At 46.2% G+C, this 18,707-nt stretch overlaps 1 protein-coding gene across 1 annotated transcript; it reads left to right on the top strand.

The window, feature by feature from the left end:
• Nucleotides 1–285: 285 nt before the first annotated feature.
• Nucleotides 286–15,862, top strand: RCC1L (RCC1 like). The gene is made up of 12 exons (XM_071574987.1): nt 286–649; nt 1,792–1,921; nt 4,255–4,383; nt 5,227–5,293; nt 6,302–6,353; nt 7,898–7,982; nt 8,981–9,162; nt 10,489–10,573; nt 11,629–11,802; nt 13,050–13,135; nt 14,511–14,561; nt 14,760–15,862. The coding sequence occupies exons 1-12, from the start codon at nt 341–343 to the stop codon at nt 15,054–15,056; spliced, it is 1,647 nt and encodes a 548-aa protein (XP_071431088.1). The 5' UTR covers nt 286–340; the 3' UTR covers nt 15,057–15,862.
• Nucleotides 15,863–18,707: the final 2,845 nt, after the last annotated feature.

Raw genomic sequence — 18,707 nt, 5'->3', positions numbered from 1 at the left:
AGCAAGGTGCGGGCTGTGGGGACGGGGACGCAGGGGGTGTAGGGCTGGGGTTGGGTGCCAGCGCTGCCATGCCCACCCCAGGCGGGGCTGGGGCTGGATTTGGCGTGGGGTCTGGGTCTCCGCGTAGGTTTGGGCCTGGGTTTGACGTCTGATCTCGGTTTGGGTCTGGATTTCGGTCCGTGTTCCCCCCGGGCCCGCTCTGGCTGCGCTGCCGTGCGGGCGCTGCAGGGCCCACCCCCGGCGTAGCCCCTTTAAGCGAAGGGCGCGTGCGCGCGAGGCGATGACCCCGCGCGGGGCCGCGGGTGAGAGAGCGGCAAGATGGCGGCGGCCTGAGGCGGCGATGGGCGCGCTGGGGCCGCGGAGGGCGCTGAGGGCGGCGCGGCCGCCGCTGCTGCTGCTGCTGCTGCTCCGCAGGGGCCTGCGCGGGACCGCGAGGCCGCCGAGCACCCGCCAGCTGCGGGAGGCCGAGGAGGCCGCCCCGGTGTTCCAGTACGCGGGGAAGGCGGCCAAGCGGAAGGACCGCGTGTTCGTTTGGGGTTTCAGCTACTCGGGCGCCCTGGGCGTGCCCAGCTTCGTGAAGCCGGACGCGGGCTGGAAGAAGCCGCGGCGCATCCAGCCCACGCCGTACCGCCTGGAGACGGAGGAGAAGGTGGGGCGGGGCCGCCTGAGCCCCGAGCCCGGAGCCTGCTCAGGGTCCGCACGGCCGAGAGCGGCGTCCCGGGATCGGGCTTAAAGGCTGTGTCGTGATTCACTGCGTTTTATCGATATAGCGGTGTTACTTGGGATGATTATTGGTATAACTGTAGCAGTACACAGTTTGGAAAATGTATATCTGCAGTTTTGTCAGAGGCGTGAGACAACCAGGGTGTGAAGAGCATTTGCCAGAGAAAACGGGCCTCGCTTCCAGTGGCTCTGTGGCTGCACCCAAACTAGTGGGAAGCTTGTCTTGAGAATCGTGTTATTTTTTGCCTACGTAGTTCCCTCATCGTGCTTTGCTGCCCAATGTAAAGAGGGTCAGAGCATTCATGGAATATCTTGAGCTGGAAGCGACCCACATGGATCATCGACTCCAGTTCTGGATGCTGCACAGACACCCCAGCAATCCCACCCTGTGCCCCAGAGCATCGTCCAAACGCTCCTGGAGCTCTGGCAGCCCCACTGCCCTGGGGAGCCTGTTCAGTGCCCACCACCCTCTGGGGGAAGAACCTTTGCCTGAGATCCAACCTGACCCTGCCCTGGCACAGCTCCAGCCATTCCCTCGGTGCTGTCCCTGGTCCCCACAGAGCGGAGCTCGGAGCTGCCCCCGGAGCTGCAGATCCCGATGAGCTCTGCCCTTATTCTCCTCCAGGCTGAGCAAACCAAGTGATCTCAGCTGCTCCTCATGTAGCTTTTGTGGTGGGGTCTTTTTGCAAAAGGAGTAAAACATGGGAATGTTACTCTTTTAATGTCTTTGATTTTTTTTCATTTGCTGATGCAGGTCAGCAAACAGGTCTTCCTGTTGTGTTTTTGAATGGGGCCGAAGTAATGCAAAAATTATGCATTACATGCAGATGTGTGCATGTGAAAACAAAACTCAAAGGCAAAAACCTTGGACTTGAATTTGTGCCATTGTGCTTATCACAGAGGAATGTTTCTGATAATTTTTCCAAGATCATCCGTGCCATGAATTTGGGCCATGTATGGATTTAGCTTCATGAAGGATGAATGCTGATCAACAAATACCATGGGGTGAAACTTGCTTTTCTAAGCCACAATTTCTAACAGTGGTGTGGGGTTTGTTTGTCTTCAAAGATCTCCTCTGCTGCCTGCGGTTATGGCTTCACCCTGCTGGCCTCCAAGACCACAGACATCACCAAAGTGTGGGGTATGGGACTCAACAAGGATTCCCAGCTTGGATTCCAAAGAAGCAGAAGAGATCAAAGTAAGCATTGAAGTGTTCTAAGGATGGGCACGGAGCACTGCAGGATACCTGTGGTACAGGAAGTTTCAGTTTGAAGGTGTGAAAAATGTGAGGAGGCTTTGATGCAGTGCCAGCTGTGCTTTGGTTTTTTGAAGAGATCTTTCTGGAACTTCACTGTGTTGTTCTGTGCTTTGTAATTGGTCAAGGTGTGCCTCTTGTATGCACTGCACTTACAGAGTTTAGTTCCATTCAGGCAGGAATGGAACTGTTTATTCTGCACACTGTGGATGTTGGCTAAGGTGTGGCTTTGAAGCTGTTGTTCCATAGTAGACAATTTAGGGGGCTAGTTAATGAAACAATTTTGGCAGGGGAGTTTGCTCCCCTCTGTTGCCTTTGCACTTATAAACTAAATTCCTTTCCCACAGAGCTCTTTTTACACAGTCAGTGCTTCCTTTTGTGTGTGTGTGTGTTTGAAGCTGTAGGAGTTTTTTTATAATTTTAATAACAATTTGAATTTCAAAAGAAAAACACATTATTCAGTCATTCTGTCTTCTGCCAGGTTCCCAAACCATTTATGATTTCTGTGCAGAATCTTGACACCTTTCACCAAAGGCAAATAGAAGAAAACACAAATTTTCACCATAGAATGGCTGTCTTTGAAGTCATTCCTCTGTAAACAATTGAGGATCATCATGTTGAAAGCAGCTTTTCTCTTTCTAGTGTGTAAGATTGTAATGCATTAAGGTTGGGTGCATCTGATCTGGGCAGAAGCTTTGTGGAGAAGCAAAAGGAAGTTGCAGCTGCAGTGGAGGCTGCTGAGGTTTGCAGTGGTGCTGTTCTGTGCTGGCTGGAGGGGTGGTCCCCAGGAGTGTGTGCACGCAGCAAGTGTGTGCTTAAACTGCAGTGGCAAAATGCAGGGGCTGCAAAAGCCTCTCCTCACTTCTGCTTTTACAGGTTTCAGCTCTTGCTGTGTCTTAGTTCTGTACATTGTGATGTCTCAGGTGTGTTTTGCTTTTCATCTGACCTGGAGATTATTTTTGCCGGAGAATCCAGAAATAGGTTAAATAGTTTTGCAGTTCAAGCCCTGATAAGAAAGTGTGGTGCAGATCAGGGGGTTGCTGTTGCTTCTTGTTTTCCTTCCCGCAGATGAGCTTTTCTTTTGGCACGTGCTGCTCATTAGTGTTTTGCAAACTCACCTCCTTACCTGCTGGTTCCAACACTGTGTCCCTGTAGGTGCTTCATTTCCAGGGGCATTTGCAACCCTCTGACTTTTAGATGGTTCTGTCTAAACTACTAATATTTTACTCTCACCGTCTTCTTCCTTAGCCACCTCATTGCCTTTTTGCTCCAAAATCCCTCAGCTATCAGTGATGATTAGCAGAGATCCCAGTAGCTTGTGTTGCACTGTTGGAAGGAATAGAGAGGAAGGAAAAGGTTTTTTTGCTTTGTGACTTCCATGTGTCTTCAGACAGAGACTTGGCTGCCTTTCAGCTCCTGCTCCATTGCGTGATGGGCACCTGCCATTCACAAACATCCTGTTCTGCCTGTCCACATCCACCAGTGTCTTACTGCAAAAGGGCGTGTGAGGATTTTCTAGAGTTTTTTTAATTCTTGTCTTTATTGAAGGTTGTGAGAACCAGTTGAAGCACTGCTGCATGTGAGCAGAAGACTGCTTTGAGTCCTCTGGGATTTGATTTAACTTTTTACAGTAACTTTCTTTGATATCAAAGCTTTTTATCTCCCCTTAACCTTTTCCCTAGTACTGATTTATGTTTTGCTGTTCTTTTTTTTCTTCTTTTTTCTCCCCCATTGAACTAACTGATTACATATTCTTCTAGTTACTAAGTCTTTTTCAAGTACAACATGTTATTTTCTTTAATAAGATCACTTATTCCCTATGGAGCTAGCCTAGCTAGTTTTTCTTGCATTCCTTTTTTTCTGAAAAGGCCTTTAATCTACTGTTCTTTAAATATGAAGCCCTAAATCCCCATTTTCAGAGTTCTTAGTTTGTGCTTGGTGTGAAGCTCTAGTAATCGAGCCTTAGTCACCAGAGTGGTTGAACATATGGCTGCAAGCCTCAGTTTCTCACTTCTGCCACCTGAAGCCTTAATTCAGCCTCAGGGTATGGTAGAGTTTTAATTAGGCAGTGATTATTGGCTTCAGCCGTCGCCAAGGCTTTTACCTTCTCTCTGCCATAGATTTCTGTCAGCCTCCTTGGTTAGTCTTGGCTTTCTAAAATGTATCTGCTGTTGTAACAAAGCAGAAGTGAAAGTGTGAATGTACCACAGGATCAGCAAATAGATGCTAAATTTCCTTTGTGGAAGCTGCTGACTTAACATTTTTCTCTCTTCAAGCTAGGGGCTATGAATATGTCTTGGAACCGTCTCCAATTCCGTTGCCACTGGAGAAGCCGCAACAGACTCGAGTCTTGCAGGTGTCCTGTGGGAGAGCCCATTCCCTGGTCCTGACAGATAGTGAAGGAGGTATAATGTTGCTTGTGCTGGTGATAAGGGTTGCGTGACTATGCTTTTATTAAAAGCTCGAAAAAAGATTGTTCTCTGTCCTTTAGAGCTGACCCCAGGTGGTCTGTCTGCACTGTAAATGGGATACAGGCAGCTGTTGGCCTTTGTGGGATTGCACCTGCAAGGGAGAGATACGACTCTGCTTGGCTCAAACTGTAAATGTGCTGGGAGCTTTTTCATTATGAGGTTTGTTTATGTAGCCCCAGACCTGGCTGAAGTGCAGCCCATTTGTCATGTTCACTCAAACAGTTTTGAACGCAGCTTTAGATGACTGTGCCAATACTCCTGTGTTACTTTTCCCTTGAAGCCATGGAGTGCTACATTTGTAAAAATAAGTAATTAATTAATAGCCCTTTATAGAGAAGATCCTGTTTGTGAACAGTCTCTCCATCTCTTTGGAAATTCTCTGGTGCACTGGCTTTGGTCCTGCGCTGAGTGATCCAGTGCAGCTTTGCAGTGTGTGAGATGGTTGGTTGGGCGATTTACCATTCCAGTGGGAATGCTGATGTGTTTCTGAGTCTCCTTGACAACACAGGATGAACTAACCCATTCCTGACAAACAGCCAGTGGGCTCCAGGTACCCTTGCTGTTCCCTCAACAAAATCGCTGGGTATTGTTGATGAAAATGAATTCAATCACTTGAATTAAAGTGGACTTGCTTTGAAGAAAGCTTGTGCCATTTTTCTGTTACTCTGTTCCACCTTTCAAACTGAGAGTGGCTTGAAAATAATTTGTTGGCCTGAAAAGAGGCTTTCAGGGGATTGGACAGTAATGAAACTAATGCATTTTATCATCGATTTTCAGTTTTCACAATGGGAAACAATTCTTATGGACAGTGCGGCCGGAAGGTTGTTGAAGATGAAGTTTACAGGTGAGAATTTGAAGATCCTGAATTTTCTTAATGTTAAGAACATAATTGGATAAAAGCAACCCTGCAGAAAGTCTGGTAGTATAAGCATATCAGTTAAGATTAAAGAGTCTGAGAACAGAGTTTTGTGCTGCAGGTGTCATACAAGCAGCCTTGAACCCAGGCTGGGCACCAGCATTCTGCTGACTGCATTTGCAAAAGACAGGAGACCTCACAGGGCACAGTGAGAAAATCCAGCCTTCATAGATTGCTTGTGGTAATCGGTGTTAGTAGTTGGACTTTCTCCCTTCAGACATGCAGAGCCCAGTGCTGTTCCTGAGGGTGTTAGGAATGCTGTTTAATTATGAAAAAGGTGTCCTTTGGTTGAATCTCTGCTGTAACTGCCTCTGAGTCTGCAGTGCTTTTCCTTAACAGTTTTTTTCTGGCCCCCACCAAAGCATATGCTCAAAATGCTCTGTAAGATAGCAGCGAGTAAGTGCATAGTGGAAGGTTCTGATTCCCTGGCAGGACCTAGAAGATATCGTGTTCATTGCCCTCTCTGTGGTCCACAACACTTGGGACTGTAGAGTCTGAGAAAATAGCTGTAATTAGGTAGCTTTTGTTAGCCTTGGTACTGCAAGTCCGTCATTGGATTGTTCATAATTCCCAGTATTGTGAAAGAATGACAGAGATGTTAGCACCATACTGTGCTCTGGGATATTTGGTTAATCTCTTGTTAAGTGTAGTGTTTATGTAGGTGCTGCAGTATTATGAAATGTCTGCTTATTCTAGACTAGGGACTGTCTTGGAGGATTGCTCCTACCCCCAATTCCCATGAAAGGATATATGTAAAAAGTGCCAGTTGTTAACTTCAGTAAGAGAATGTAAAATTTCATGTTCCTTCTTTGTACCGTTATTGTGCAGTGGAACTTCCTGTAAAAGAATCTCCTTTGTATAAAGTGGGTTTCAGTTGCAGTCCTCTTAAATCCTCTGTGTTGTCTTTTCTTTTCTTGGTGGATGGTTGTTGTCCAGTGAAAGCCATCTCATTCACCAGCTGAATGAGTTTGACAGCAGAGTTGTGCAGGTAAGAGGATCATCTGAACTCTGTTCTGAAGGTGGATTGAAAGCCCAGCTGAATAGCCGAGCCCAGAGGGTGCGTCGTGTGCAAGAAGCCAAGTTGAAGCCAGTAACGAGTGGTGTATCCTGGGGGTTAATATTGGGTCCAGTCCTGTTTACATTTTCACTAGTGATCTGGATCATTGAGTGTACCCTCAGCGGGTTAGGAGATGACAAACTGAGTGGCAGAGAAACAAGAGGGTGGTGCTGCCATCCAGAGGCTGGAGAAATGGGCCTATATGAACCTCAGCAAGTTCAGCAAGGGGAAGGGCCAAGTCCTGCCCCTGGGGAGGAGCAGCCCCAGACGCTGCTGTGTGCTGGGAGGGACTGGCTGGGAGGCAGCTCTGCAGCAAAGGCCTTGGTGCTCCCGATGGACACCAAGTTGATGATGAGCCTGCAGTGTGCCCTTGCTGTAGAGAAGGCAAATGATACCCTGGGCTGCAGTACGAGGAGTGTTACCTGCAGGGCAAGGGAGGTGGTTCTTCCCTTCGCCCGCTGTTGGTGAAGCCACACTCAGAGTACATTGCCCAGTTCTGGGCTTGCCAGTACAGGGAGGTCATTTGGACACCTCATCTCTTCCTGTTTTGATATCTTGTTCCCCTTGTCAATTTTATATTGCTTGGGATTTGTTCTAGTTTGACTGTTGTCTTTCCCTTTTCAAAAGTGAGCTATGAGATGGTCACTTAGACTAGCCAGCATTTCTCTAGGGCAGATTCTCAGGAGAGCAAGGGAGTGCAGAGCATATCTGTGACCCTGTAGCCATAGTCTATGGGCAAACCTTACTCCTGTTCCATCATTCATTTAGATCCACCTGATGAGACTGTGGCATGGTACATCCTAAAAATGTTTTGAATTAGGCTTATAAACTTCTGTTTGGACTCTTCATGATTTTATTTTTTTGAGGGAATTGAATATTTAATACCTGTTTGCACGCTGATAACAGCAGTTATGTGCTTCGTATCCATAGTTATTCTCTTAACTTGTTGATGAAATCCTTTTGGCTAATTTTTAATGTCTACTTTTGAATGGCTTTTTGCTTGGCCTTAATTCATGCCAAGCTTGTGGCAGACATGATTGCTACTTCAACATAAATGTGGATTTGAGAACAGCTGTGTGCCTAGAGCACTTACATGGCAAGGAATCAATAGCAGTTTGTAGCTGGCATCAAGAGCCATGTGGTTAGCACTCTGGGAAAGGAGAGCTCTTATTTACTCTTTGCTGCTTTATTGTATTGTACTGCTTAAATGAGCTTTCTTTCCTTGTTTTGGATCTCAGAACAAATCAACTGCAGCATCACTTTCCATCAAAAAAATTCTGCTGTTTTCAGTGTTGTATCCTGTTATTCTTGGTCTTCTGTCTGTAGAGACGTTTGATCAGGAAAGAATGGTCAAAATCTGAACTGATGGTGTTTGTAGAGGCTCATTGCACAGTTATCTGCCAGTAATTCTTCATTACACTGAGTCTGAACATGTGATCTTTTCTGACCAGCTGTGACTTTTTGTTTGTGTGCAGGTAGTGTGTGGGCAGGACCACAGTCTGTTTAGAACCAAGAAAGGTGCAGTCTATGCATGTGGATGGGGAGCTGATGGACAAACAGGTAGGAGCACAGCTCAGCTTGTTTTTCAGGGAATTTTTAAATATCACAGGTTGTCCTAATTCAGAGCTTATGATGTGTATTTGTCATGTGTGTGTGGACAGAAAGGGGCTGGTATGTTTCCAGCTGTGTGCAGTTCTCAGTGCTCTTGTATAACCAAACTGAGACAATCCAGTTCATTTTTGGAGTAGCTTTAGGATGCCACGCTGGCAGTCCAGTCATGCAGTCTGAGGAAAGTCTGTCTGATGGTTAAAGCTTCTGAGAGGGTGTAGAAGTGATGTGGGCTGCTTAGCTCCCCAGTTTTGTGTAGGCTTTGCCTTCCTAATTCTTGTTTCAGGCTCTGTTTTGCTTCTCGCTCTTTTGAACTAACTGAGCCCTTTGGGAGCCTCTGCTGTCTTAGCGTGGGATCTTTGGCCAGGCCCTTTGTCAGGTGGCTTTTGCTGTCAGAGAACTTCCTCACAGTCGTGTTTAGTCCTTCTGCTGCTCCCAACGCTGTGTTCTTCCCAGGGAAGGTTTTTTTGTGCCAGTATACAGTAGCCCATCTTCCTGTCATCTACATTCTGGTCTCTTTTTCCAAGCAGCAATTTGGCATGGGCATGTAAAACATTTGCTTCACAGCCTCTTTTGCCACTTCCCTTGCTGTTGTCTAACTGATTGCAGCATGCTGTCACTCATAGCTCTCTTTGCTGGAGACAGAATGCAGCCAGTTTGTGAAACTTCATCTCTGCTGGGGTATCTGCCTGGTTACTGTTCTTTAAACACTTTGGTCCATGCAGACAAGAGAGATGAGGCTGTTTTCCAAGTGTGATTGTGTAAAGTTGTTGTAAGTGGTTTTGGCTAGTGAAAGTGGTGTTTGTGGAGACTGTCCATTGAAGTTAAGCAGTGTGGACAGAAAGATGTCTTTTGGAGGATGGGTGATTTTGTGACATGACAAAATCCAATGCAGGTGTTACGTGTCTGGAAAAAAATTCTTCATCGTCTCTCAACCTTTATTCTTTCAGGTCTTGGACATTACAACATCACCAGTAATCCTACTAAGCTACATGGTGACATTGCTGGAGTAAACATTGTCCAGGTCTCTTCTTATGGGGACTGTTGTCTGGCTGTTTCAGATGAAGGAGAGCTCTTTGGTTGGGGAAATTCAGAATACTTGCAGTTGGCATCTGTCACAGAAACAACACAGGTCAGTTGGCCTGGGAGTGTGCTTTTACATGTTTCAGTTCAGCTGCTGTGCACAGAGTTAAAAATGACACACTTCTTCCTTTTCTGAGTCTTTCTGACAGCAGTATAAATTGATACAAACTAACACTATTAGCAGCAGGCTGCTTTTACTTATGCTTGTAAAACCAACCTGTCTGACATGTGTGTACTGCTCTAGGGCAGGATGTTTCCCAGCTTTGATAGGCAAAGGCTTGTGTTGCCTCACCCCACTTTTTTAGTCTAAGAACCCCATATTTTTTATGGACTTTGCTCCAAATTGAGACCCAGCTCAGGTGCTTTTGTGAGTTTCAGGACAGGAATTAGTCTTTTTTCTGGCTAATACAGAATTTCGAGTGGATATCCTTTGTAGGTTTATAACTGAGTCTTCAACAAATTTCAGTGCCTCACAGATAAAAGTTTTTTTGCACCATACTTGCTTGGGGCAAAAATACAGTGCTGACTTCACATTAGGCATTGTAGTATTGAGCTCATTAGGCATATGGGCTCTTCTTACAGTTAGTTTAGGAAGTGGTGTCAGGGAATTTATTAATGCTCAAGCTACTCTTGGCAGAAGACTAAGGGCAGATAACTGCATTACAATAGTGAAATCTTAGAAACCTTTGTTTGCCATGCCTCTCCTGATGGATTGTTAGTGTAGGGCTAGATACTGAGATCCATGAGGCCTGAAAACAGTCATCAGGTTATACTGTGTAGTTTTCCTGACTGGGTGCTCAGTGGAGGTCAGAGGGGTCTGAAATGGATGAGTGGCAAAAATGAGTCTTAGCCACAATACAGGTGAAGTCCAAATTGTGGAATAGTGAACTGGGGAATCAGGGATTACATGTTGCATCTGTCAAGCTGTGTATGATTCTGTTATGTTGGACTGCACCAAAGAAGTGCAATTTTCATTGGGTTATTTTTCCCTATTATGTTCAAAAATGCTACTGCAGACCAAATTTTAGTGATGTAGTCCATGGTGAAAACTTGCAAACATGCTCACCTATTGACTTCCTTGTTGTGTCTGACTTGGAGAGCCAGAGATAGATGCAGACATTAGGCATTCCCAGCCTTGTTGCCTTCCATGTAAGCTTTCCAGTGGGTAACCTTTTCCAGCTTGACCTCACCTTCATGAATTTCATGTAGTTTTTTTTAATTCTGGGGACTTTCACTTATACTGTTATTCAGGCAATAAAGGTTGTATCAGGAACCCAGTGTATGCAAGCTCTAACCAGAACTAGAGAATAAGTTAAATATGTGTCTGGTTTGCAGTTCACCTTGTCTCTAACAACTCTTCTGCAATCTCATACAGGTCAATGTTCCCAGACATTTGCCATTCAAGATTGGGAAGATAAAGGAGGCTGCCTGTGGAGGGACTGGCAGTGCTGTGCTAACAGGTCAGTTCATGTCTAGGATCATCCACTTTAGTGCAAGGCCATGGTGGATTGTAACATCATGGAACAAGTATGTGTATTTCTGGACACAGAGAAGTACTCTCTTTTACGAGGAAAGCTTTGAGACTGAGAAACCTGTAATTTAAGAACGTACTAGAGGAGTTGTTTCCACTAGTGCAGAGCATTGCTTGCAGTGTGTGCTGTTTTGAGAAATTCTGCAGACTAGAGCAAGAGCATGGCTGCTGTTGGCTGTTCTTTGCTGGACACACAACCATGTGTGGCCTATGATGAGTGTGGATATAGGGAGGAAGTAAAGCAACACTTGAAAGAAAGAAGAGTCCTTCAGACTCCATGTGAATCTGACATGTTTATAAATCTTGATAAATGGGACAGAAAGTGGAGAGTTCTGAGAACAGTGAAACTCTGCAGCAGGTTCTTAGTGACTGTTCCCTGGATTGTCAGCAGCAGAGAAGCACAGCTGGAGGGTTGCTGAGTGAAGGAATGGAGGAGGGGATTGTGCTACTTTTAGGAAGGGTTATCTCAAGGAAGACATTCCTATGTATAATGGGGTCATTGTGATGACCAGACATTTTAGCTTCTAGTGTGAAAGAAACAGAACTAGTTGATATAGAAACTTACTCTGTTTTCCACGGTCCAAGTGCTGACTTTCCCAGACACCCAGCTTAGGGCAGAATGCCAGGCAGAGTGATGAGCCTGCTGGTAGCTTGGGTGTGCCTCTAAGGAGAAAGCCGTGATGATAAACCCTCAACCTCTGTCCCATCAGTCAGTAAGCTGAAGTATTTTATCCAGCCCACACTGTCTTGGCACTATTTCCCTGTGAAAGTTTTGCCTGAGAAGCTTGATCTGCTTACACAGCTTAGGAAAAAACTGAGGCATTGGGATTGGAATGCATTGTTTACAGATTTTAAATAATCAAAAGGATTTAGACTGATTTAGTAGAAAGGAAAATATCCCTTTGTTTCTGATCAACTTTTGGTCATGGCATGAATTTTGCAAGCACAGACTTTCTTACAGAATGTGTTCTTATTATAATACAGAAGAAGGAAATATTTTTGTCTGGGGATATGGAATTCTTGGGAAAGGACCAAACCTAATAGAGACAGCAGTGCCAGAGATGATCCCACCCAGCCTTTTTGGGTGGTCAGACTTCAATTCGGACATCCGTGTTGCTCACGTTCGCTGTGGACTCAGCCAGTTTGCAGCACTTACAAGTAAGTTTCTCATCCTGCTGTCATGGAGAAGTCACATTGCTGTGTTATTGGCAGAAAAAAAGAAAAAAAGCCAAAAAAACCCCCAACCCCCAAAATAGCACCCGTCTGTCTTGAAACTGAAAGCACACTGGGATGCACTGGAGCGGCGGGCAGCGCAGGGTTACAGGTGTCAGCATGGCCTCTGGCACACCTCCTGCACCAGCTTATGCTTTAATTAAGAAAGTGTTATTTGTCTAAAGCAAAAAACTTTTCTCAAATAGGAAACCTGGAAGGTTTTTTTATTTCTCTGTACATAATGAGTCAGTTGGTTGCACTTTAGCAGCAGCAGGAATATATGTGATAAATGAACAAACTCAAACCAAGTCTAAATGGAGCTAGATGTCAGAGTTTCTTGGCACTTCTGGCCAATTGAGTTAACAGCCTGAGGAGGGCAGACCCAGGCAGTTAATATGGAAAGCATATGATACTGTGCTCTATGCACCCTATGCTGGTTCCCAGCCTTTGAAGGGTTTGGAATTTGAAAGTCATTTAACATCGAGCAGCAGAGGGTGGCAGTGCAGAGACTCACAGCGAGTGTTGGAGGGGCTGGGCAGGGGGGCGTGGTGGTGGTGTGGGGAAGTGCCGGTGCCAGGTCCTTCGGGGCAAGCAGTACATGTGACACTGTCAGTCTCTTGCAGATTATGTGTAACAGGGCTCCCCTTAGTGTTCAGAAAGCATTAGAAACCGTGTTCTGATGAAATTGTACAGACGTTATAGATTGTGTTTTGGTTGTCTCTGCAGTGGGGCTGATCCAAACATTAACTGTTAAACACAAGTTTTTTGCTTTTCCCCACCTGTCATTAGAAGGTCACTTCTGTCAGGCAGTGGAATAAGCAGGCCCCAAGTGATGGGTTGGGACAAATCTCACTGCCTTGCTTATTGGATTTGCTTTGCTGATAGTTGATATGGATCAGTGGCTTCCAGCACAAATGATTCCCTGGATTTCTTCTGCTGCACTCTTTCTTCAAATAAAATTCCTAAGCAAGAGCTGTAAAACAGGGAAACAGAACTGGTTGCTTGTCCTGCTCATTAGGCATCATTTTCCCCAAACACAAGTACATCCATTGTACTTTGAGGTAAATTTAGTGGCTGTTATACTGCTTGTATAACCCTGTATACTCACAGAAATACTGTAGCCACATTTGCCAACATCATAAATAGAACTATTCCTTTTTAATGTCTGTTCTGTTATTTTTTCTGCTATATAGACAGAGGAGAACTGTTTGTATGGGGCAAGAATCTAAGAGGGTGCCTGGGAACTGGAAGAATGGAAGACCAGTATTTCCCATGGAGGGTAAGAATGGTGATATTAAGGCCAAGAGTATATTCTTTGGCTAGTTTTTGTTATCTTGGGGACAAGGACCATCATCTGCTGTGTGGTTTTGTTGAGTAATTCTGAAAGAAGTGGAAGTCTAAGATGACTGTAGAAGGGCTTTGTTTTCCAGAGGTTCTTTGTGTAGCCTGATTACAGGGATAGAGTTATTCAGTAAGCCTGACTTTGATTACTCATTAAATTAGGTCAACATTTTGGTCATGCTGGTCAGACTGTTGTGGCTACAGGTCCACATGGTGGGCTTCCTTTTCAGCTGTGTTGGTGGGTCACTGGACTGACTGCAAGGTTACAGTAAGAGGTCCTTACTCAACTGCTTTCATAGCTGTTACACAGCACTTCCAGTTCCACTCCGTTCTCTCACATGTCTCTTGAGAGCCAGACTTAGTGACTGTAGAAGAGTGCTTGGCTCTGGAGTTCAGCACTCAGCCTAACAGATGTACCTGGTCTCCATAAAGGCCAAGTGGGAGAGGAGGTAGGCAATCAGTTGGACCCCCCTGGAGTCTCTGTCCAGGTGTCTGAGCTTGCAGTAAATGTTTCTGTAGTGTTTTCTCCTCCTTTTATAAATGAATAAAACCAGACCAGCTCTGGAGCATTTGCCTAAAATCACACTGCTGGGGCTGAGTGGGATTTCTGAGTTCACCAAGTGTGGCATGTCCTGTATTCCCTGAGTGTCGACATTGGACGTTATGCTCCTTCAGACAAACAGCTCCTGTTCAGGACTATGGGAACATGGCAGAATCCTTTTCTGTGACCTCCTCCTGCCCTAGAACTAGCCAGCTGTCCTCTCATTTATCTCTAAGGAAAAACTTGCTTTTTTAGCCTCTGCTTTCCTCAAATTTGAGGAAAGCTTTAAGTGAAGGAGCTGTAATTTCAGGAGTGAGGAGCTGCTCTCTCAGCATGAAAGCACAAACTGCCTTAGGCTGAGTTGAGCCTTGCCTTGTTCCAGTTCTTGTTGATGAGAGAAGAGGCAAATCCTTACAGTGCTTGGGCAGGTGCTCTTCCTGCTCTCTGGATTATGCTCTCTCTTCAGTCATGATGCTTTTGCTGCTGAACAGATGAGCTGAGGCTACAGTCTCTGTGGTCTGGTAGTGAGCTGGCTCTCCTGTCCTTCCAAAGCTTTATATGCTTCTGTGAAGGAAACAGAAGAGTATTTGACAGCTCAGTGCACAAGCATGACTGGTGCTCAATCTTGTTCTTTTTGGAAGTTGTCACTTCCATTGGTACAAGGCCCTGTGAAGCCAGCTGGTGTGTTGAGCAGGAGGAGGTTGAGAAATGGGAAATACCAAGTGTGAAGTACTGGCTTGATAACTAACCCATTCTCATGTATCTGATCCAGGTGACTGTACCCGGTGAGGTGGTAGATGTGGCATGTGGAGTTGATCATATGGTAAGCATGGTCAAGTCTTTTGCCTAGGAATGCTGCTGGACCTCAGCACTGTGGCAGGGCGATGGGGGGACTTGGTGACAAGCTTCTTGGAAAGGAAGATTCATTCTGTGAAGCCAAGTGATTGAGCAGAGACAGCCATTGCAGTGCCTGAGTGTGTTGTCATCTCTGCATTGTTGAAATGCTCTGCCCTGGCTGCAGGAAGGAGGCACTTCCCCAAGGAGTGTGAAAATGCAAGGAGTGCTCTGGGTGGTTCATGATGAGCTGCCTGAGAATCTGAGGCCCAGGCTCAAGCTGGTGAGCCCCTCTGTGCCTGAGGATGAAGAACATCTCCCTGAAGAAAGACTGGCACAGGATAAAATCTGCAGCATCGGACCTCGATTTATGGACACTCTCTGTCACCAGCTCTGGGGTGTCAGTGTGGAGCAGAGTCAAAGTATTTCTCAAGGGAAAGGTGTGGGGTTTTTTATGTGGAAGAGAGGTTGTGCTGGTTGTTGAAGGCCAGCAAAGCTGTCCTGAGCTGTCACCTTCATCTGCACTGTGCGTGGGCTACAGTTTCCCATGTGGAAACTGTATGCAGAGCTGGATGCAGAGTGGGGGCCTGGAGGCAGAGTTGTGCCTGTGGGCTGTTGCAGGCTTTCTGTGTCAGCACTAAAGGCTGAACACCCCAGGAACACGTGGGGAGAGTGAGAACCTGTTTGCAGGGGAAAGTAATGTTAAATATTTAAGACAGCAGGGAAGGATCAGTCCAGGCTATCTGCACTGCTGTTACTATGGGAGAACAAAGAGACGGTGACAGAAGCCCATCCTGGTGGCGAGGCTGTAAACAAAGTCCCTGCTCAACTACCTGCAGAACTGGTGCTCAGGCATGGATGTCAGCAGTGCTCACTACTCCTTAGGTACTTAGGTCTCCTTGTGCTGATCACACAACACTGTCTTTGACTTTTTTTCTAGGGGGGAGTCCGTGCACTCTTTCTGTTTTCAGAGGTGAGGTGGGTCTCAGTTGCAGCGGGCTGGGGTTTTCAGGATTGCCTAGCAGAGGAAGGAGTCTTAGTGGGTGAGAAGCAGAGCCTCGTTCCTTGGTACCTTCTTAGTAGTAAAGTGAGGGGATGCAACAAGTGTATGTACCTTTGCAGACACTTACCCAATCTCACATCAAGTATGGGAAACTGTCTCCTGTGAAACACTCCAAACATCAGGCAGAGTTGTGTCTTTTCTCTCTGTGTGGGATACTTCTACTGTGCAAAGTATTTTGTCAAAATCCGAGATCATATGTTTTAAATAAAGTGATTATAAAGTCTTAATTGGTAGTAATAGGAATATTCTGGAGCATAATTTCACATGAGCCACTCTGTCTTGCACTCTACATTTAAACTTCAGCATTTTGGTTTACATGTGATGTGATAGGAAACAATTTCTGTCAGCTGAGCCACCTCCACACCTGCAGGAACAATACTGTTGTAGTCAGGCACTGTGTCTGTGACCCCAGGGCACACAACATACTCACATTTTGGCTTCATTAGATGAAATTCCATGTTAGAACTTGGGGTATTAAACTTTACCTTGAAATAAGTCTTGAAGATCTTTGCATAAAATACAGGAAAGGTGAACCAAAGTACCCACAGAGATACATCTCTCAGTTTTTACTGACGTTCCTGTATAAGGTATGTTGCTGGGTGGGTTGAGGCAGAACAACCAGAAAGCTACTGTGAATTGGCAGACCTTCACTGCTGTGAATTCCCATTTAGTTGGCTTTAATTTATACCTGATTCTACATGTGACAGGCCATTTGTGCTGTCCAAGCATGTCTTGTTAGCCTCATGGGAGTAGCTGTGCCCTTCTAACATGAGGAAGCTTATTAAAGCATTGAAAACAAATACAAAAACTGTGGTAAGAAAGGTGTTGCAAACAATTCCCTTCATGGATGTTTGCTGTTGAGGAGGGCTGGTAGATGCTGGGCTCTCAGCTGCTCTCATTCACAGCTGTTTCCCAGTGCACCTGCTGCAGAGCTGGGATGAGTTAGTGCAGTGTCATACCTCGTTGTGTTGCAGTCTTGCTGTGCAATAAATTGCAAATTCTGTGTGTTAATGAGATGCCAGTGAAGTCTTCAGCCCTAAATAGAAGTGTTGAATAGCTTAATGCAGCTGGGGGCACTCTCAAACACGCTGCTTGGTGGGAACAAGGTCAGTGGCAGTGGATCTGCAGTCCAGCAAGCACCAGCACTGACTCTTGTTTTGGTTACTGTGTTGGGGGAACAGTTTGACCTTCGTCAGGTGCTGCCGAAGCTGCTCTGTTACTTATTAACAAAATGGGAGAAAAACAGAAGGAAAGCGGGTGAGTTGGGACAAGGACAGGGCATCACTTACTCACTTATGTGTTACCATCATGGGCACAACAGACTCATGTTGGGAAATTATTGCCAATGAAACAGAGCAGGATCATGAGGAATAAGAAATCTAAAAGTGCCTTTTTCATACTTCTACTTCAAAGGCTCAACCTTACTCCTTCCTGGCTTTTCTACCTCCATTTCCTGCACTGACCTTGGTGTCTGGGTGGTTGTCTCTCACAGATTCTCACACTGCTATCCTGGCTGCTGCTGTGCAGTGGTTTTTCCCTCTTCTGAAGTGTGTTCTCTGAGAGGTGCTGCTACCATCATTGATGGGCTCAGTCTTGGCTTAGAAAATGAAAATACCCTCATCCCCCTGAGACCCCTTGCCTGTCGAAGGCAGCCCCAACCTCCATGGCTTGTGCTCCTCCCCCAGGACAGAGGGGCCAGGGCCATACAGGAGCCCTGCCATGCTGGGGTGGCCCCAGGGCACTACAGTGTGCACTGCAAGGCACCTTCCTATCATTTTGTCCTTCAAAGTATGGCAAAGTAGACAGCCCAAAATAGAGCAGTATCCCTAAATGTACCTGCAGTGCGAGGGAGTGGGGGCCAGGGATGCACATGGGGAGCAGCTCCCATTAGAGCTCGAATAACCTACTTGATTTGGCATTGATTACACAACTAATTCACCCTCTGAACAGCACCATGCCAGCATTTGGCTTAAAATAGGCCAAAAGGCCTTCAGGATGAGCCCCTGGCACAGAGCCTTGTGCATGTACAGCTCTGAGCACTGCAGTGGCCAAGGGCTGAAGGAGCTGCAGCAGGGAGGGATGAAAGGTTCAAGCCCCAGTGCCCTGTCTACACCCTGCCATCCCAAGGGGCTGCTGGAGAGCTGGCCCCAGCATGGCCCCTGGGCTGCACGGCAGGGCTGGGCTTGTCAGCAAACTGCCCAGCTGGGGATAAAACACACGAGTGCCTGCAAGACAAAGATTATCTTGGGCACTTGCTGCATTACAGCACTCTTCTCTACAGGTTCCTTCAAAAACAAATGACTCAGAGAACTAATAATTAGCCTGAAGGATTCAGAGTAATAGCTCCTAAAATAATATTACTTCATCATGACTCCTCAGAATCTATTTTTGTAGAATTTTTTGCAAGGGCCCTCCTCCTCCTCTCCTCCATGTCCCCAGCACCTCCTGCTCAGGGGTGTGATGCTGGGCAGGTGAAGGAAGACAAATGCTAGAAGCCTCTCAGTGTCTTCAGGGTCTGAATACCAATTTAGCGGCCTAAATTCTGTTACATACCTTGAGGTGACAGTTGCCTTTGCAGCGAGTGACAGACAGTGCTGAGATTGTGTGGCCTGTGTTAGTTTATTTCTGTTTTGTTTTAATGGATTAAACCCTCAAGGCAGTGCTCTGCAATAAGGCTGCATTCCAGATTAGCAATCCCACACTAATTTCTTACATGAATGCTCTTAGACTGGAAGAGTAAAAATGGCTTACTGTACAGTAAGAAGGAGATAACTTTTCCTGACCACAGTTTATGCTGATAAGCTGCTTTGCTTTAAAGATGCACTATAAATGGTTACAACCATGACAGGGTGATGAGAAGCCCGATTTCACTGTTGTTCTTGCACACTTCAGCCAGGTTTTTCAGCTCCTCCCTGTATGTGGCAGTGGTGCTGTGCAGCCACTGCTGACCGAGACTGAGGCCTTAGCAGTGACTGCCCTGTCCATGAAGGGCTGAGATTGCTCCCCTGCTGCTGCTGGGCTTGCAGGGCTCTGGGGTGCCTCACCAGGATCTCTGCTGGGGCTCTGCAGGCT

This window comes from Pithys albifrons, chromosome 21 (assembly GCF_047495875.1).
Source record: "Pithys albifrons albifrons isolate INPA30051 chromosome 21, PitAlb_v1, whole genome shotgun sequence".
NCBI lineage: Eukaryota > Metazoa > Chordata > Aves > Passeriformes > Thamnophilidae > Pithys > Pithys albifrons.
The sequence above is the reverse complement of the archived record's forward strand: the minus strand, read 5'-3'. Positions and strand labels throughout refer to the sequence as shown.